The 21,434-nt window shown below is 39.2% G+C and overlaps 2 protein-coding genes across 6 annotated transcripts in view; one reads left to right on the top strand and one right to left on the bottom strand.

The window, feature by feature from the left end:
• Window positions 1–267: 267 nt before the first annotated feature.
• Window positions 268–21,434, bottom strand: part of LOC131163094 (pentatricopeptide repeat-containing protein At1g19720) — a 35,432-nt gene continuing 14,265 nt past the window's right edge. Inside the window, exons 3-5 of one of the 5 annotated variants that reach the window (XM_058119811.1) lie at window positions 6,325–6,410; window positions 5,205–5,361; window positions 268–814 (exon numbers count right to left, since the gene is read on the bottom strand). The gene's annotated coding sequence lies outside the window, so the exon portion shown is untranslated. Of the gene's footprint in view, window positions 815–5,045; window positions 5,362–6,324; window positions 6,411–6,605; window positions 10,657–21,434 lie in introns of those variants that run through there. The other 4 variants (XM_058119814.1, XM_058119812.1, XM_058119813.1 and 1 more) reach the window with 4 other exon arrangements.
• Window positions 15,068–15,790, top strand: LOC131162846 (uncharacterized). Its single transcript, XM_058119451.1, has one exon. It carries the CDS (start codon window positions 15,068–15,070, stop codon window positions 15,788–15,790), a length of 723 nt encoding a protein of 240 aa, XP_057975434.1.

Raw genomic sequence — 21,434 nt, forward strand, 5'->3', positions numbered from 1 at the left:
AGTAGATCATAGATGAACGAGCAACAAAGTGTTTTTCCTATGCTTTGTGTCATTGTGTGCCTGTTTATTGTTCTATCCTTCCTCTACTCCTCTTTTCTTGTTATCGATTAGATTTAACATCGATGATCTTTTGAATCTTTCTTATACTTCTTTCTTAGATACTTCCAGCATTTCTCCTATTTGAGACCAATTGTCATTTTTTTGTTTTATGGCACCTATCACAATGTATGATGTATTGTTCCTATGTTTTTCCAATGAGACCGTCAATTACAGTAATGATCACCATGATTCATTTAGCTCAATTTTCGAATATTCCAAGTTGTCAAAGTGCATGATGGATCTAAGAATTAAAATACGGAGTGAATGATACAAGTTGTTACCTATGTGTCTTATCAAAATTAGCCAATCAACCCGCACACCCATATGTGGACTAACCTCTTATTATTTTTATTTTTATTTTCTAAATTGTAATAAATTATAAGGGTCGGGTTGTATTCTCACAAACATCAATTGAAATTTTTGATGAGGGAGCATGGCTTTGCGCCTGCAGGCCTGTTGCTTCCCTACCAGTGCAGCATATGTGGACTCCAATGGCATCCAAACACAAGCTGCTCCTCCCATGGAAATCTAACACCTCGCCCCTCGCCGTGGTCGAAGTGAAATAGGTTCCCACTGCCTTACCAAACGGACCACACTTCCCTTGGCTTGTGTAAAATGTCGGCGACTTTAACAGCCAGGTACCTATTTCCACAGAAGGGACCGTAATAGCCACGTATGCAAATCCATATGCTTCATCAGAGTACTCCAATTTTATCTGGTAAAATTCAATAATAAGATGATGTTTAAATAATCAAAAAAACAGTATTCAGGCAATTAATCAATAAAAGTAACAGGTATGCAGAAACTTAATTGGCTATAAGAATGGTAATTAAAATTGGTAATCAGAATCATAAATAGAAAACGAGGGTGTTATTAAATAGCTGCCTGATGTCGAGAGCTTCCACCATCATCACTGTGCATTACAGACCAATAGCATTTATGAACAATCCTTCCCTCCCATGGAATTCAACCACCTTCCCTTCCTTTATTTTGGTTGAAAAATAATCTTCTCTAATAATGGGGGAAAGATTTACAAGCTCCCAATAAACTGCTGACTAATGAAGATTTTCACCTTTTCATTTGGTTGAGCATAGCTCATGAAGTCTGCCTTGAGACATTGAACAGGGAACTAGTCAATATTCATCCTTCTGCCTTATGGCATAACTATATCATAGGCTGTTCCTACACTTCTTCGTATCACTGAGCACCCAAAGCCAAGTTTCTCAGCTCCTCTTTTTAGCAACAAAACTTTGCACATGAAGGAGAGCTTTTGATCTATATGAGCTACAATGAGGCTTTAAATGAACAACTGCAGCAAGATTCCAACAGGATTGACCATGAAACTCAACAATGTTGTTCCATGTCACTGGGAGGGACAAATATGTTCCTTGCTCAGTACCAAATGTACTCCAAGCTGCATATCATAAGAGTGATTGGACAAATATGACTCCTTATTGATTTTGTTACCTTAGTACCCAGAGAAAAACTTCTCTGGGTAATCAATCATGATCTGCAAGTTGCATATCATAAGAAGAGTAATACATGGTTCTAAATTTCTTTCCTTATTTGGTACCAACTTTAGTGATCAGGAAGAACTTGTGATCAACCTTCATGGCAAAATTCCAAACTAATTAAATGTAAATAGATATCCTACTAAGTTCTAGGTCAATGTCTCCTCAAAGATGCTCTCTTCCAGCTCTCTTCCTATGTTGAAATATATGTAATTTGTAGAACAGATGCTGTATATAGAGCAATTTTTTCTTAAAATACAGTTCTAACAGCAGTTGGTCCACATGGTGTTGAACAAATACAATTAAGCCAAACTAAAGCTAGAATCCTGTAGTGTATAGGCCAACCATGTCATTTTTGTAGCCTCCATTTCCCCATGCTTTTCCAACCACAGAGAGCTCCCTTTACTATCATAATCAATCATGATGGAGGTGATACCTGCTCCATGAGCTGTTGCTAACTTCCAAATGGTTGAATGCACCCCATCGTTCCACTGAAATCCTTCCTTGCCTCCCCATGGGCAAACTGATGCAGGGTTTGTTTCCTAATCCTCTGAATTCTGAGACCATAACAAATGCTAATTGATTACAATCTAAACAAAAAACTAGAACATATATTTAAGGGCAAAAGACCTAGGTTTGATATAAAGACATGGATAGGCGTTGGAAAGTTTCAAAAATTTATCCAGTCAACTCTCCTTGATTATATGAGAATTTCTGTAATTATGTAAATCTACTCTCCTTGATTATAGGAGAAATTTCTGTAATTATGTAAATAATGCTGCAAATCAGGCAGCATGCTGGCACTGAACATGTGCCTGAAATTCTGGCAGCATGTGCCTGAAATTCTGACGGCATTTAGTTGCTGGAATTTTGCCTAAAATATGGCACCCACTATGTAAACTTCTTCTATATAATGATAGCAAAACCCTATTGAGGGGTAAGACATTTCAGACCAAAAATTTACATAGTATCAGAGCCTACTGCTGCTTCTTTGCTGCTTTACCCTGGTTTTTAGATCAAAAAACAGAGTTTTTTTTTAACTTTTTCTGTTCAGCCTTCATTGCTGAAATTTTTTAGAAGCAGTTTCAGTTCTTATTTCTACCATTGCCAGCCTTCATTGCTGGTGGTTTTGTTCAGCCTTCATTGCTGAATTTTCTTTTCTTTTTGGCAGTCATGGCCTCTAAAACCTAAGTCTCACTGCCTGAACTCTGTTCAGCCTCCATTATGTCTGAAATTTCCACCTTGGCCAGACCTGAACCTGAGGTCAACACCAAAACTGAAACCACGGCTTTGATTGCTGCTAATCCTACTGTTTTGGCTGCTGCTAATGCCTCTGTTCAGCGGTCAGATCCCAATCAAAAATCTCGAGTATGGTGTGACTATTGTGATAAGCCACGCCATACCCGAGAAACCTGCTGGAAACTACATGGAAAACCAGCAAATTGGAAGAGCAGTAAACCTGGACCTGGAAACAAACAAGTGATTCCTAGAGAAAATGAAGCCCAACCCAATCTGCATCAGTGTATACCTTAACTTGTAGATGTCTATGGTCTTCAAACAATAAAACTTTTCCTGGAGTTCCCTTTAAATATCTCAGGATTCTATAAACTGCATTAAAGTGGTCAGGCAGATGCAGAGGCAGAATTTAGAGCAGTTGCTCATGGAGTTTGTGTAGTGTTGTGGATTAAAAAATTATTGGAAGAATTGAAAGTCACTAATCCACTACCTATGAGACTGTATTGCGATAACAAATCTGCCATAGCCATTGCTCACAATCCAGTGCTTCATGATAGAACAAAACATGTTGAGGTCGACAAGCATTTTATAAAGGAGAAGCTGGACAGTCGACAGATTTGTTTATCCTATATCTCTACTACTGAACAAGTAGCAGATATACTTACAAAAGGACTACCAAAGAAGCAATTTGAAAATTTGATCAGCAAGCTGGCTAAGGAAGACATCTTCAAAACAGCTTGAGGGGGAGTGTTGGAAAGTTTCAAAAATTTATCCAGTCAACTCTCCTTGACTATAGGAGAATTTCTGTAATTATGTAAATCTACTCTCCTTGATTATAGGATAAATTTCTGTACTTATGTAAATAATGCTGCAAATCAGGCAGCATGCTGGCACTGAACATGTGCCTGAAATTATGGCACATGTTCCTGAAATTCTAGCAGCATGTGCCTGAAATTCTGACAACATTTAGGTGCTGGAATTTTGCCTAAAAATATGGCACCCACTATGTAAACTTCTTCTATATAATGGTAGCAAAACCCTATGGAAGGGTAAGACATTTCAGACCAAAAATTTACAATAGGTTTCAAATTTCCCATGGATTCTCTGTCTTGACATTTGATTTCCAAACACTTATGCCCCCACCTTGAACTTAACAATAAATTAACGAAGGTGGCATTAGTGTCTCAAAAATCTAGTGTCTCAAAAATCAAATGTCCAGGGACGTCCATGACATTTCAAAAGCCTAAAAGGTCTAAGTCTTTATACCAAACCCAGGAAAGGTCTGAAAGATTTCTGAATTTGGAACCTCAGGAGAGACCGCATCCTTTTATGTATGAAATCTTAGGAGAGGTTGACATATGTTCATATAAAAACTGAATGATAGCTATTGCTGGTTAGTGGTTACCATTTCTTATGATAACTAAAGGGTGAGATCAAAAAGAGCATCAAAAGGATAGATACAAGTGATGTAGCGTGGCTGGGCATGCTTGTGAGTGGGATATTTCTTGGTGTAAAATGAATCAGGAAGAAGCTAATTCAGGGTACCACAATGGAGGTGAAGTGTTCAGAAGGAGGATTTGGATTTCTCAAAATAAACTCCACAAAAGATAGCATTTTTTTTCTTCTAGAAAAACTCGATTCATTGTGATGGTCACCAAATTTCATATAATCAATCTCCCAATTTTCCCTTACAGTTTTTAAAAAAAAATAATAATAATAAAGAAATTGAATTGAAACTAGAGCGATATAAGTAGCAAAAATTCTTATTCCAACTATTGTCAGCCTCTACAAATGGCAAGCCATGAATTGGTCCTTTCACCCCATTTCAAAAGACAAGAAAATTTATTTTGAAACTTCATTTGATTTGTGTTGCATGTTATATAAGTAGCGAAGATTCTTATTCCAACTATTGACAGCCTCTGCGAATGGCAAGCCATGAATTGGTCCTTTCACCCCATTTCAAAAGATATGAAAATTTCCTTCGAAACTTTATTTGATTTGTGTTACATGTTACTCCTCAAATTCTCACAAACAAATAAAGCACTACAAAGAATTTTACACACAGATACAGACACACATACACAAACATATGTTTTTAAGACTTAAAATATTTGACTGAATTTCTAGATAAGCAAGATATACACTTTCAAGGGACATCAAACAAAGACTACAACTAGTTAGTTGAGGTTACCAACTTACCATTCTTCTGGAGCAAGAGGACAAGAAGGATTACCAATATGGCAAGTTACCCATGCTCACACTCTTACAGACAGCCCAAGGAATAGAGAAAAGGATGCAAGTGCCTTTTATTCCAGAACATCAAAAACAGAATCGGATTCAAGTATCTTTCTAAAGTACCTTCGTGTTGCACCAAATTTTCAATCCTTCCTGATCGACAGATGAATTTTATTCCAGAATATTGAAAGGAAGAATCAGATGCAACAATAATCCTCATTGAAGTAAGCTTTGGGCTGCACCAAATTTCTGATTCACATGATCAACATTTAAAATATTCCTGCATGTTTTACCATAAAAAGGAAAAAAATAAATTAAAAAACCCAAACTAAATAAAAAATAAATCAAATCATAAACTATGGAATGAGTTTAGTCAATCTTTACAACTAAAGGTTTATTGTCATAGAATGAAAAGGTAAAAAAAAATTTCTCTTCTTTTACACTAAATTACAAACATCATCTATCTTCTATCATTTTACATTTTCATTCTCGGATAAGCTTTTTAAAATGTGTATTTAGTCTAATGACTTTGTAAAACCATTCATTGTTGATTTAACAACCAGCCATAACTTTGGTACATCCATTGATGATGCAACATCTCACAGTGAATCTTAATTATCAACTTGTGAGAAAGAAAATGTTGTTCCCAATGCACGAGGCAACCACACCATGGAAAGTCTGGGGAGGGCAAGACGTTCAATATTTTAAAATTTGAATATACCATTTTGCAAACACCATCTCCCTTGAGTGATTTTGGGTAGGGTAAGAATGTCTAATGCAGGCCAACTTTTTAAACATCCTGTTGAAACCCAAAAACCCTTTTGTCAGGAGGCAATCCTAACCAACATGCTACTTCAATTGCCTTGAAATTTACACACACGCACAGACACAACAGCAAATTACTTTTTCTTCTACATATGCATGCAAAGGAACAACAGGTTTCATGCTCTAGAGATTTGCATTGTTTTGAAAGCCCTGGCAACTTCAAGGTCAAAGTATCCATAAAAGAAGCAGTGTCATATGGTTGTCAAAAGAATATAAATAGGGCCACTATGGTGGTCGGAAAGCTGCATTTGGTTTAAGACATCTGCCTAGATTTGCCACTTGAGGTAACTGACTTTATATTGCTTCCAACTTTTTTTGTGAAGCAAGTTAAGAGATCTTTATTAGAACAGAGAGAGCAATACAAAGAGAGAACAACAAAGGAAGCAAAATCACAAAGAAAAGGCTTAGTGTCACGGACCCCCAAAATGGGACTCAAATAAGGGCCATGTGGCACTCGTTGAGAACTCTCCCTCGACAAGTCAGCCAACTCTCACACGTTCAAGCCTGCAAGCACGAGCACCAGGTGAGCCTCAATACTCAAGGAAAACAAGGAGCAATAGGATTTCACATGCGCAATATATTCTTATACACCGAATAAGACTATAACAATCAGAGACATCATAATCCAAGGCAACAGAACACCACAATGAAAAGAACTACTTGTATTATTCATCTACAAGAGAATCACCATACAAGCAATAACACAAATATTCATATATTCATTCCAAATCCCTGAAGAATACAATTATAGCAGTATCTCACTCCCCCTTTTCCCCATTACATTGTCACACCCTAACATCCTCCCCCACTCAATTTATCGATGTCCTCGTCGATGTGTTGTAGACGGCCTTCTCACTCTTCTGATGTCGATGTAGATGTCGTTGACTACGAATTTCTGAAATCTTCAATCTTCTGTATGGCATGCTGAAGGTTGTCTGCTGTTTCCCAACTATTCTCTTCTTCCCCTAGTCCTAACCACTGAACCAGAAATTATTGTTGTTGACGACCTTCTAGATTGACGACTCTGTCTGCAATGATCTCCTGGACTTCTTTGGTGACAGGATGCCTTCTGGAAATTGTTGATCTCCTTAATTTTTGTCAGTGCGGATCTGCTTCATCTGTGTGGAATGGCTTTAAATTGCTTACATGAAACACGGGATGGACTGGACGTCTGTGGCTTTTCATCCACTCAGGTTGCTCAAGCCGATAAGATGCATGTCCCACCTTTTCGATTACTTTGATTGGACCTTCGTAACAACGTAACAACCTTTTATCCTTGCCACGAAGAAAGCGAAATGTCTCCGGCGGCACTTTTACAAGAACCAGATCTCCAGCTTCAAATTGTTGTGGTCGTCTCCCTTTGTCAGCCCATTTCTTCATGCGCTTTGATGCTTTTTCTAACTGAACTCGGGTGACTTCGATGTTTTGCAACCAATTTTTCGTGAATTGGTAGGCTTTTGGGCAATTTCCTTTGTACGGACCCGAAGAGATAGTGCCTCCACACCCGAAGACAGTGTACCACTACAAGAAGCTCCTTCTCTTGTGCTGTATAGTTCCGTTTGGCACTCGACAATTTTCTACTTTCAAAAGCAACTAGATGCCCTTCCTGCAAGAGAACTCCCCCTAATGCAAAGTCTGAGGCATCTACTTGCACTTCAAACAGTTTTGTCACATCAGGAAAGATTAGCACAGGATCTCCTACAATCTTTTCCTTTAATTCAACAAATGCTGATTGGCACTCTTTTGACCACCCCCATGGTACCCCCTTCCTCAGTAAATTCATTAACAATACAACTCTTCTAGAGTACCCCTCTATAAACTTTCGGTAGTAGTTGGCTAGACCCAAGAAAGATCGCAGTTCTCTAACGGATGTAGGTGCTCGCCACTCCTTGATAGTTTTTACTTTAGCTGAATCCATCCGAATCTGGCCCTCCTCAATGATATGCCTCAAGAATTTAATACGCTTTTAAGCGAAAGCACACTTCTCCCCTTTTACATATAACTGATTTTCTTTGAGTTTTTGAAAAACCTTTCGAAGATGATCTTTATGTTCTTCTAAGGATGCGCTGAAAACCAGTATGTCATCAAGGTAAACAACCACAAACTGATCAAGGTAGTCCCGAAAAACCTGATTCATTAGAGAACAAAAGTTAGCGGGTGCATTTGTTAGCCCAAAAGGCATGACAAAGAATTCAAATGCTCCATACCGTGTGACACAAGTGGTCTTCGGTCCATCTCCCTCAACAATGCGCACTTGATGATATCCCGACCTCAAGTCCAGTTTCGTGAAATATCTAGCTGTACTTAACTGGTCAAAAATATCAGCAATCAGTGGAATGGGATACTTGTTGCACACGGTCACCTTATTAAGAGCCCGATAATCTATACACAAGCGCAAACTACCATCTTGTTTCTTCTGAAATAACACTGGGGCCCCAAAAGGTGCTTTTGAAGGCCGGATGAACCCTGCTGCAATAAGATCATTCAGTTGCCTTCTAAGTTCAGCTAACTTAGGCGGCGCCATTCGATAAGGGGCACATGCTGGTGGCTTTACTCCTGGCAAAAGTTCAATTTCGTGGTCAATCTGTCGTCGAGGTGGTAAAACCCTCGGTAGCTGTTCCGGGATCACCTCCTTGAACTCTTCTAAAACTTCCTTAATCTCAAGTGGATATTTCCCTCCTTCTGCATCTTCTGAAACTATTGGTAGAACCACGAAAGAAGACTCCCCTTTTTACTCTCTTTTTGAATTGGAGGGCGGAAAGCAACTTCCTCTCATCGAAATTGTTGTAGGCTGTGAGGACCGCACAAGGTGCACTTCCCATTATCACAAGACAATCCGCAGCTGGGATCGGCATTGAGCGTGTCACTTTAAGAAAATCCATCCCCAATACCATATCAAAGTCGTCAAGGGGTGCCACAATGAAATCAACTGTTCCAGACCATGATCCCATTTGGCATGCCACTTTAGGTACCACCCCCACCGTGGTTAATGCTGGAGAATTCACTGCTTTTATCTTACCCACATCTTTATCTACTTGCAATTCTAACCGTTGAGCTTTAGAATCAGCAATGAAATTATGGGTGGCCCCTGTATCAATCATGGCTCTGATTTTCTTTCCATTCAAAAGTAGATCCACATACATTAGTCCCTTCTCCTGAGACTTGTTGTTAATTACTTGACACTCTAATGCCCCCAAAAATCTCAAGGCTCCCACCATATTCGGTTGTTCTTCTGGAATTGCCGTCGAGGTTTCGGTTTCCCCTCGAAGGGCCTTTATAGCATTAAAAGCCTTACGATCGGGGCACTCCGCCACTCGATGTGGTCCCATGCAAAGAAAACAAGAGATCGGTCGACGCTCTCCACCCCCCGTTCGTCCACCCCTCCACTCCCTATTCATGGGCGCTCTTTTATCTTTCCAAGAACTATTTGTCTCCCTATCCCTGCCCCCATTTGTGGGCTTATAGACTTTGTTGGGACGGGAATCATTATTGGCGGATGTAGGGAAATTTCGCTTCCCAGAATTATCTGAAAAATCATCCAACCGTTCAGCAGCAGCGAGGGCAGAAGAGAGATTACCAGCACCTTGCCGACGTATTTCATTTCTTGGCCATGTCTTCAAACCCCGAAGAAAATGAATCAGTTTCTCCGATTCAGTCATGTCTACAATGTCCAACATCAAGGCTTGGTATTCCCTTACATAACTCCTTAATGAGCCCGTCTGTTGCAATTCCATTATTTTGCACTTTGCTATATACTCCACATTTTCTGGATAAAATTGGGCCTTCAACACCTGTTTCAACCCCTCCCATGTGTTAATGACACATCTATTGTGCTGAATATCATTCCATTTAGTTCTCCACCACAATTTTGCATCCCCAACCAGGTATACCGTTGCCATATTGACCCGGTCCACTTCTAAATCCACTCGGGAGCACGTGAAGTAGTGTTCCATATCAAAGAAGAAATTGTCTAGCTCCTTTGCATCTCGTGTACCCCCAAAACTTTTAGATTCTCGTACCTTCCATCGAGAACTCTCATTTGGATGTGCAACTGGCCATCGGGCTAACTGTGCCATTGCATTCACTTTTGCAGTGATCTCTTGTAAATCCCTCTGGACTTGGACCACCGCACTTTGGACATTGCCCATCTCCTTCAAATCTTCCTTCAAAGCAGTACTGGACGCTTTAACATCTTCTGTAAGAAAATCAAGATTATCCGTTAGCTCCCGTAAGGAGGCCTCAAGCTCTATTGGCTCTCCCCGTTGGGACGAAAGAGATGGCAATATGCCCTCAATATGTTGTAGCCTGCTTTCAAAGGCTTCCAACTGCTCGATACTCTTCTAGAAGGCCTCAAGCTCTCTTGGCCGTTTCTCCAGGGATTTCACACTTGGAATAAATTTTTCAAGTTCCTCAAGTCTCTCTACGACTTTTGATACCCCATAGAGATTTTCTCTAGGATTTTCTTCGGCGGCCTCAAGCTCTGTTGACACGCCTTTCTCTTTTATCAATGTTGCCACCAACCCTTGGAGGTCACCGCACGTTGTCTCCAGGGTTGCAAGTTTTGTCTCAAGCGCCTCAATGCGCTTCACTCTTCCTGACTTATTTCTCATAATCCCACGCAAGGTGCTCGCACACACTGTGCTCTGATACCAACTGTCACGGACCCCCAAAATGGGACTCAAGTAAGGGCCGTGTGGCACTCATTGAGAGCTCTCCCTCGACAAGTCAGCCAACTCTCACACGTTCAAGCCTGCAAGCACGAGCACCAGGTGAGTCTCAATACTCAAGGAAAACAAGGAACAATAGGATTTCACATGCGCAATATATTCTTATACACCGAATAAGACTATAACAATCAGAGACATCATAATCCAAGGCAACAGAACACCACAATGAAAAGAACTACTTGTATTATTCATCTACAAGAGAATCACCATACAAGCGATAACACAGATATTCATATATTCATTCCAAATCCCTGAAGAATACAATTATAGCAGTATCTCACTCCCCCTTTTCCCCATTACATTGTCACACCCTAACACTTAGCACAATCAAGCCTTTACATCTTGTGAAATCTTCTAGGTGATCTTCTCTGGATTGATGGAGTTTTGCTTTAGAGGAGGGAGTTCCTAGCCCTCCAGACAAAGTAGGTTGCAGCAGCCCAAATTAGACTATTGATGTTTCCTTCTGAGGCTTTGTTAGGCAAAAAGATCCAATCAATTTCTTCGGTCCAGGAATTGAAGAGCCAAGGCCTTTTAAAAGCAACACAAGAGCTTTCATGTATCTGTTTGGAGACTGAAGAGTTGAAGAAATGATCTCTATTTTGTGACCAACTTTGCCATTAAATTTTTTATCTTATTTCCTCAAAGTCTGTTATTAATTCAATTCCACCTATGTTGCACTTCTTCTAGAGCCACTTATGGGTACTTTTCTGAAAAAATAACTAAATTTTGATAGGTTCTAAAGATAAGAACTGAATTGGAGAAGCACTTAAATTCATAAGTACTATTTGGTTGTGTCTAAAAATAAGTGTTAATTATAAGTATTAATAAAATAAATAGTGTTTGGAAACTCATTTTTTTTATTATAAGTGTTATATGGATCTATTATAATAACAATATTATTGTATTAAATATCACATAATTACTATACTGTTGTCAGAAGAGATGGGCTATTTTAGTAATTATGCTGTGCAAGTGCAGGGCATTTCTGTCTTTCAAGTCTTTTTTATTTTTAATATAAGAAGGAAGACCTGCAGCTGAACATAATGCTCCAGGAAACTGCCACATCCTTTTCTTCTCTTGCTTTCTTCTTTTCTTCTCTTCTTCTTCACTCCATCTTCAACTTTACAACATGGTATCAGAGCGATGGTTGCCAAGAGATTCTAGGTTCTAGTCTTGTTGCCTATATTAATGTTTGTTTGTTAAGAATTATTATTCCCTATAATGGGTGATGTTTATTGGGCTGCATGTGCAGGGGAGTGTTGAGGCTTGATATACAATGTTGGCCCACAACCTAATTGCTTAAGATTGTTTAGGTTAATCTCCCCTAAATCTAATTCATCTGAGTTGTATTGCAGACACACTATTTTTTAGTAGAATTAAATCTCACTTGATGTTTTCATAGCATATATACTTATATTTAAAATTTGTCCCTTTGAAAACATATTTGAGTTTAGGATTCATTTAACAAACTCTTGTTTTAACTTAGAAAACTATGGAACAACAGATGGTCCAACATATAATCTAGGGTTAGCCAGCGTCGGCGACACGAAGCCGCGACGGCGACCTGCGACTGTGACAAGGAAGACAACGTAGCACGATCAATGGTGTCTAGCTCGCGCGACGGCGTCTTCATTCTTTGCCGCCTGGAAGCTCTCGTGAAAGGAGGTACCAGCATCGGGGTGAGAGTTTTCTATTAAAAACTATCGCTGACATGGGAGAGGGTTGCATTTTGCCGCGACGACGACCTGTGATGGCGGGGAATCTGCAACGGTGACGGGGAAGACGACGTAGTGAGACCAACAGTGTCTCCGTGATCCACCAAGAAGCTCTCGCGAAGGAGGTACCAGCATCGGCGTAGACGAAGCCGCGACTGTGACGACGACAACGACACCTGCAACGGCTTCGACAACGTAGCGCGACTGTGAAGTCCAACAGCGTCTTCAGTGAACCACCGGGAAGCTCTCGAGTTTCTTCTTCTCTTAATTCGCGAAGGAGGGTTAGGGTACCAGCGTCAGCGATGAAGAAGCTGCGACAACGAACCTACAACAGTGACGACGAAGCTGCAACGGCAATCCTACAATGGCGGCATAGTTTCACGGTGACAATGACAACGTAGCCAACGGCGTCTTCTTTACTGTGAACCGCCGGGAATCTTGGGGGACACCGCACGCCAAGGAGTTTGCAATCGGCATCGCAACTCAAATTCCATTTACTATCTCCATAAAGTTTGGTTTTTTAACAATATGGAAAACAGGTAGCCGCTAGCCATGGCCGCGCCGCCTCTGGTAGTTGTTACCGGAGGGTTGAGGGGAGGTGCCGACAATGGTTCACGAGTTGCGGGGAGTGGTTCGGGGGATGATATGGTCGGAAAGGGGGAAGGTTTTTCTAGAGGAAAATCGTTTGCAAAAGCATTGAAGAGGCCAATTCCATCTTCGAAATTCAAAATCCCTTTGAGGAAGCCAAAACTAATTAATGAGGAATTAGGTTTTGTTTTCTCGGATGTGGAGATGGAAAAGACTGTTGAGAATCTGAAGTTTGTGTTGGTGCTTAAATTTATTTTTGCAAAGCCGTCTATCGATGTCCTTTGAAGGCATATTATCCAATCTTGGGGTCTTTCTGAAATTCCAATGATAAGTTTTATGGATAACTATCATGTTTCATTGCATTTGGTAAATGAAAAGGACATTCATGCATGGGCACGAGAAGGAAGATTGGTGGCAGGGTGCCAATTTCAACTATTTAACTGGTCCGTCAATAAGGAGCCATTGATCGCACCGCAGTGGATTTTCTTACCAAGTTTGCCTTTATATTTATATAGACTGGACTATTTACAGAGTTTTGCCACTAGATTTGGTAGATTTTCGAGTACGGATAATGCCACATTATATAGAACACAAGCCACTAGTGCAAGATTGTGTGTTGAAATGGATTTGCAGAAGGATCCTGTGGAGGGTTTTCTGTTCGTGGTAGGACAAAAGCAGAGTTGGTAAAAGGTAATATACGAGAATAGGGGTTTCTGTTGTAATAAATGTTGTAGGCAATGTCACACTGATGTGGTATGCCGGTTTGGAGTAAAGTCTACGGATAAAAGGAAGGTAGGTATGAGGAAGGAGGGAGATGGGATGATTTAGAAAGAAGTGGGTAGAAAAGAAAATGTGATAGTAGAAAAGGAAGGTCCTGTTTTGAGGATTTAGGATCAAAGGGTGGAGGAGAAAAAGAATGAAGATGTAAGTGGTCCTTAGAATGTGAATGAGAAAAATAAAGTTGTGAATGAGGTTAGTAATGCGGGCACACATAAAGTGGATGAAGTGAACTTCATAGAGAAGAATAGTGGAGAGAAAGCCGAATGTTTTCAAGATCATAAGTCAGGGGTGTTAGGGGTGTAGATAGAACTGGGTGGTTGTTCTAGGACTACCCAAGAAATCAGAGTTTTTGATGAAGGTGGGGGAGAAGTTGAAAATGATAAGGATGGGAAGGAGGTTCTGGTGGAGGAGGTGGATGAGAGAGAGGGGGAAAAGGAGGGTGTGGTGTGTAGGGATAATTATGATGTGTTATCTCAAGGAGATATGGAGGTTTGCATTGATACTCAAAAAGAATATTACTCTGATCCAGGTAATGTGTCAGTGGGTGTATCGGAAGGAAGAAATAAAGAAGATGGGCAAGTGAGAAAGTCTAAGAGGGCTAAGGCAGTGCCCCAAAAATTGAACTTATGATTGACAAAATTATGTTTTGGAATATAAGACGATTGGGCACATGAACAGAAGATTAAAACAAATTGTAAAAGATCATAAGGTTTCGATTTTGGCTATTTCTAAACCTTTTCAAGATGAGGAGAAGATACAAAGGTGGGCGGTGTATTTGCAATTTACTAATTTTTGTTCTAATGTAGAGGAAGGTGGGAAGATTTGGCTATTCTGGAAAGATGATGTTCAGGTTGATTGGGTGAGTGCGTCAAATCAATGTTTGACAGTTTTGTTAACAAAGGATAGAGGCTCTCTACTTTTTACCTCTGTATATGCTAAATGTTATCATATTGAGAGAAGAGAATTATGGGAACAACTTCAGGGGATGTCGAGTTGATGTGACTTGGGTTGTTATGGGAGATTTTAATGTAATTCGGTCAGATGAGGAAAGGGTGGGAGGTCCACCTCGCTTAGGTTCGTCTATGGCTGAATTCAATGATAGTATTAATAGATGTGGATTATTGGATCTTAGATTCGAAGGAAATCAATTTTCCTGGTGTAATAGCCATCAAGGATTGATGAAAAGTTGGACGAAACTTGATAGGGTGCTGATTAATAATGTTTTTTCTGTAAAATCCGGTGAAGCTAAGGCATCATTGCTGAAAAGAAATACTTCAGATCATTCTCTTATCATATTACAGTTGGGTGTGAATATGGAGAGGTATGGGCCAGCGCTTTTAGATTTCAGAACATGTGGACGTTGCATGGTGATTTTTTGAAAATGGTTGAATCATCTTGGAGAGAACATATAGTGGTGGATTCAGGGTTTAGTAAATTGGCTGGTAAATTGAAAAAGCTAAAACAAAAGCTTAGGGTGTGGAATAAACAGACTTTTAGTCGTGTTGGTGGTATCATACAAGAGTTGGAAGAAAGGGTGGAAAAATATGAGAATGTACTGCAAACAGAGTACTCAGAATCAATTGAAGAAGAGTTCTTTTTTTCTAAGGCTGAATTGGAGGTCTGGTATAGAAGGGAAGAGATAAGGCTAGCGCAACAAGCAAAGAAGAAATGGCTAACTGATGGTGACCAAAATTCAAAGTTCTTCCATGCGATGATTGCGCAAAGAAGGCGTAACTCTTGTGTGAATTCAATGGAGCTTCCTGATGGTTCGGTGCTGGGAAATATACAGATAGTTCATGATGAGGCTGTGAATTATTTTGAGCAATTCTTGGGGCAGAATAGTTTAGTGCAAATGCCAAATCTGGATAGTATTATCCAATCGGTGGTTTTTGAGGATTCTATAAGACAGCTGAAGGAAGAACCGACGGAGGAGGAGGTATATGTAGCTATTTCTTCTATTTTTATGGACAGTAGCCCGGGACCGGATGGTTTTGGGTCTTCTTTCTATCTTACCTGCTGGAAGATTATTAAAAATGATGTGATGGAAGCGGTAAGGGCGTTTCTTCAAAGGTGATATGTTGTCTCGGTATTTTTGTTCCTTTTATATAGTTCTTATTCCAAAAGTAAAGGATCCTAAGTTTTTGATAAATTTCACTCGATAAGCCTTTGTAACGGAATCTATAAAATATTCTCCAAAATCCTTGTTGGTAAGCTATCGTTAGTGATGGGTGATTTAATTTCTCTTGAGCAAGGTGCATTTGTGAAAGGGTAGAGTATTTTTGAAAATATAACGCTTGCTTAAGAGATGACAAAATTATTACATAGGCGGGAGAGAGGAGGTAATATAATGCTAAAACTTGATATGAGCAAAGCGTATGATCGAGTGGAGTGGCAGGTGGTAGATCAAATTTTCCATGCTCTTGGTTTTCCATATTGTTTTTGTAAGTTGATTCAGAATTGTATTTCTATTCCATGGTTTTCTGTTATGATGCATGGCACTTACAGGGGTTTCTTCAAGTCAAAAAGGGGTTTGAGACAGGGGGATCCATTGTCCCCATATATTTTCATCATCATAGAAGAAGTTTTTTCTAGATTAATTCAAAAGAAGAGGACTGAGAAGGGGATTTTACTGTTTGCACATCTGATTGGTACACCTATTATATCGCATTTAATGTACACGGATGATGTTGTTATTTTTGCAAATGTTGGTAAAAAATCTGTTAGTCAATTAATGGAAGTGATCAAGGAGAATGAAAGCTGGATTGGCCAAAGGGTGAATAAAGATAAATCAACTATTTTTTTCTCAAAGAAGTTGGGTGCTCAGAGGAAGGGTGAAATTTTACAAGAGATTGGTTTTATTGAAGGTAAATTTTCTTTTTCGTATTTGGGAGTGTTGATCGTGGATGGTAAATTGAAGGGCTGTCATTTTGACCTTTTAATTCAAAAAATCAATAAGAAAATTAAGGGCTCGAAAAGTAGATTGTTGTCTCAAGGAGGTCGTCTAGTTTTATTGAGACATGTGCTTTCGAACATGTCACTGCATCTGTTAGCTGTTCTAAATGCCCCGAAACTGGTGATAAAAAAGATACAAGGTATGTTTGCCTCTTTTTTCTGGGGATTTAAGGATGAGAAAGAAAAAATGAAATAGAGGGCTTGGAAGAAATTGTGTGTTCCTGTGAAGGAGGGGGGCAAAGGAGTAAGAGACATTTCGGAAGTGCAACGGTCGTTGTTTATGAAGTTTGGTTGGCATTATTAACAAAAAATTCTTTATGGGCTAGATTTTTTAAAGCTAAATATGTTAAAGGAGGACATATTGCTCTTTGCAGGCCACATGGATCGGATTCTTCTTTTTGGAGGAAAATTCTACAGTGTATGTCTGAACTGTTAAGTAAATCTAAGTAGAAGGTTAGAGAAGGAGATATTGTGGTATGATAAGTTTCTGGATTTGGGACCTTTGTTTTCAGAATTTCTAGATGGTGCACATTCACATATCAGATTAAAAGATTTGATTATTAAAAATGTGTGGGATGTGGAAATTTTGCAAAGGATTCTAGGTTTTAATAAAACGGAAGAAGTGATGGAAAGAGTTGGGAAACTTAGAAACTCTTTGAACATCCTGCTATGGCTCCCGAAAAAGAATGGTTGCTTTAATACAAAGTCGGCATGGGATGCTATTAGAGTTAAAGCTCCAAAGTTTGATGGGGCAAAGTAGGTTTGGAAAAAATGGTTACTGAAGAAAATTGCTATCTGTATGTGAAAGGCTATTTTTGAGTGCTTAAGCGTTGATGAAAAGGTGAGAATGATGGGGGTATCACTTGCTTCGGCATGTGATTGTTGTGAGATGAGGCAATCAGAAGATGTGGAGCATGTTTTGAATAAGGGAGATCTTGCTGCTGAGGTGTGGAGGAAGGTTTCGGTGGAGGTAGTTATACCGTTCCTTAGGCACCAAAGATGGAAAGAAAGAGTCCAAATGTAGTTTAATAGGGCTTCCAAATACTCTCAATTGGGAACATTGATGGGTTTAATTCCTTATTTAGTAGTTTGGAGGTTGTGGAGAAAGAGATGTGTAGCTAGAATGGAGGGAAAATTAGAGAATAGTACAGATGTGTGGCCGTCCATTAAGAATTAGGTGGGGGTTTTGAGTGAGAACATGACAGTTATGGCTCATTTAAATGATGCTGATGTTTGGATATTGCGGAATCTGGAGGTGCTGATTGTGAATAAAAAGAATAAAACTATGCAACTTGTGAGATGACTAAAACCGAGGTAAGGGAGGTTGAAACTAAATTTGGATGGGAGCAACTTGGGGAACCCAAGGCCGGCGGGTGGTGGTGGCATCCTTAGACACTATACAGGTTCTTTATTTTTGGTTTTTCAAAATATTTTGGTTCTATAATGAAGCTGAATTGAGAGCAGTGATGGAAGGAATAAAGCTTTGCAAACAATTGGGTCATACCAGTATTGACATTGAATGTGATTCGAATATTGTAATAAATTGGATAAGATCTAGTAAATGCTCTTTATGGTTTTTGTGGGATTTTTGGGAGTAGCTTATTGGTGTATTGGAAGGAGTAGATTTTTCTATAAATCATTTCTATAGAGAAGGGAATAAAGTGGTAAATGTGTTGGCTCGACAAGGTGTCATGGGGAGGAATAGTTTATTTACAAATAGTAGTCAACTTCCTAAAATTATCAAAAGTTTGTATAGATTGGATAAGATGGGTATGACTTATATAAGGTATGTTTAGTTGGTTTCCTTTTGGTATTGGTATAGGTTTGTTTTCTTCTTTTGTTTGGTTTGATGCATAGAGTGTTTTTTATGTAAGCCTCAAGTGTCCTTTTGTTTCCACGGTATTCCTCCGCCATAAGTGAAGGTTATTAATAAACTTAAGAAAGGAGGTGCCGCCTCTTTACAAATATATATAAAATATATATATATATATATGTATATATATATATATATACTTATATTTAAAAGATTAGGGGCTTGGATCTCAGTCCTTCAAAGAGAGAGAAATAAAGCACTTCAATGTTGTGACTTGGGATAGAAATAAAAAAGTGAAATAAACATACTAGCACCTTTACTCAGGTCCCGTGCAATTTTTAAAAGCCAAAAAAGCTTACTTAGGGGCAATGGTTAGAAGTAACCAGTTGATAATTCATAACAATTGATTTGGGATTCTCAATCCTACACATATACAACAATCTGGTTAGTGGTGTATTTCTTGTTGTATCAAGAAGTAAGCTTACTAAGCAAGGATATGTTTTCTAAGCCTAGTCTGAGGTAATTTATGAGTTTTCTTAGGTTGAATTATAGATGAATGGAGCGGAAGTGTTTTTCTAATGCTTTGTCATTGTGTAGCTATTATAGACCAATTGTTATATTTTGTTTTATGACACCTATCGCAATGTATGATCTATAGTTATATTTTTTTTTTTTTTCATATTTTTTTAGTGCTAATATTTTAGGACCATCAATTTGATTAATGATCACCATGATTCATTTGGCTTAACTTTCTAACATTCCAAGTGGGGTTGCCAAGGTGTCAACACACATGGGTCCAAGAACTAAACACTTCGTGGCAAGAGAGTATGGCTCTTCCCACCACTACTTCGGTCATGTGTTGGTGGAAAGTAACTTCCCTTCTATAACATGAACATCAAAAGCATCTACAAGCAATCCTTCCCTCCCATGGAATCCAACAAACTTCCCTTCCTTTATGTTGTTTGAAAAACAATCTTGTCGAATAATGGGGGAAATAATTTGCAAGATCACAAATAAAATGTTCATTAAAAATGATTTTCACTTTTTCCTTCAGTTGACCATAATTCTCATGACGTCTGCCTAGAGACACCAAACAGGGGACAATTTACATTCATCCTATCATGGTTGTGCCTACACTTGTACCACCGAGTAGCCAAGTTTCTTAGTCCCCTCCATTAGCAACAAAACTTTATGCATGAATGAGAGGTTTGGATGTACTTGATACAATGAGGCTTTAAATGAATTCCAAGTCAAGCAAGATTCGAACAAGACCTTCCATGAAACTTGACAATCTTGTCTTGTCACTAGGAGGGACACATACGCTCCTTGCTCAATATCAAATGGTCCATATGTTCTATTACTTTCAAATGTCAGTGATTGTGTTGCCTTAGCACCCAGAGAAAAACTCCTCTGGGTAATCAGTGCAAGTTGTATATCATAAGAATAATATACAATTCTAAATTTGTGTGCTTATTTGATACCAACTTTAATGATCAGGAAGAACTTGTAAACGAACCTCATGGCAAAGTTCCAAACTAATTAAATGTAAAGTGATATCCTACAAAGTTCTAGTTCAGTTTCTTCTCAAATATGCTTGCTTGCAGCTCACTTCCAATGTTTCATATATATGTAATTGGAAGAATAGATGTTGTACTATAGACACCCCAATTTTAACCAAACCTTTTTTAGGAGATCGGGCGTAGTAAAAGTTGACTTTGAATCTCGGGAATCGGAGGACCCTTTTTTGAAAAATCCGATCGATTCCCGAGTCTTGATAAGTAAGTCCCGGTTTTATTTCAAAATGGAACCCTCTTTCAAAATTAAGTCCTTGAGTCCTGAGTTTCAAAATTGAGTCCTTTTAATTTTAATTTTAAAACTGAGTTCTTCTAAATTTTAGTTGAGCTCTTTAAACTTCAAAATTGAGTTCTTTTATTCTTTTTACTTGGAAATTAAGTTTTCCAATTTTTAATTTGAGTCTTTGAATTTTTAAATTGAGTCTTTCAATTTTTTAAATTGAGTTTTTAAATTTTAAATTTAGTTTTTCAATTTTTGAATTGAGTCTTTTAATTTTAAATTGGGTCTTTTAATTTTAAAATTGAGCATTTTATTAAGCTGTTTTTTTTTTTTTTCCGAGTCCAAGTCCTTTTTATTTTCCGGATTAAGTTCGTATTTTTCACCAAGCCGCTCTTTTATGGAACCCATGAGCTTTTAGGATTTTGAAGGGTTTAGGGTTGTAATTTTTTCAGGGGAAGCAGCCTATAAAGGCATCGCTATAGTGGCAAGAGGGCAGGCGCTGCAGGAGTCTCCATCACCCTCTACACACATCCCACCTCACAGTTCTCTCTCACATCCTTCCATCTCTCTCTCTCATTGTTCTCTATCTCCTGCACAGTTCTCTATCTCCCTCATTGTTCTCTATCTCCCGCACAGTTCTCTATCTCCCTCATTGTTCTCTATCTCCCGCACGGTTCTCTATGTCCCTCACTGTTCTCTAACCTCCATCCTCCATCCTCACTCTCTACTCACCTATGCACCAGCCAAGCACCACTCACTCACCCTTTCCGCTTCTCGCGGCCTGAGCACCATTATATGCAGCCACCATAGCCATCTCCTTGCTATCCAGAATCCCGAATTTGAAATGTCACCTCACGCTTCTCACCTAGTACACAGACGGCCACCGGGAGCACACACGGCCATTGCGGGGAGTCTCCATTATCCTCTACACACACATATTCGCTGATCTCTCTCTCTCCTTCACGACGCTGGCAACTTCCTCTCTCATGACTCCCATCTCCGGCCATCACGCACCTCCCATCTCTCTGTCTCTGATCCATACCAGCCCTCAAGGACAGCCGAACGCAGCTCTCTCATTCTCTCCATTCTCTCGATTCTCTCACTATCTCCATTCTCTCACTCTCTCCACTCACTCACCCGTAGCGTCGCGACCCTCACA

This window comes from Malania oleifera, chromosome 8, assembly GCF_029873635.1.
Source record: "Malania oleifera isolate guangnan ecotype guangnan chromosome 8, ASM2987363v1, whole genome shotgun sequence".
Taxonomy (NCBI): Eukaryota; Viridiplantae; Streptophyta; class Magnoliopsida; order Santalales; family Ximeniaceae; genus Malania; species Malania oleifera.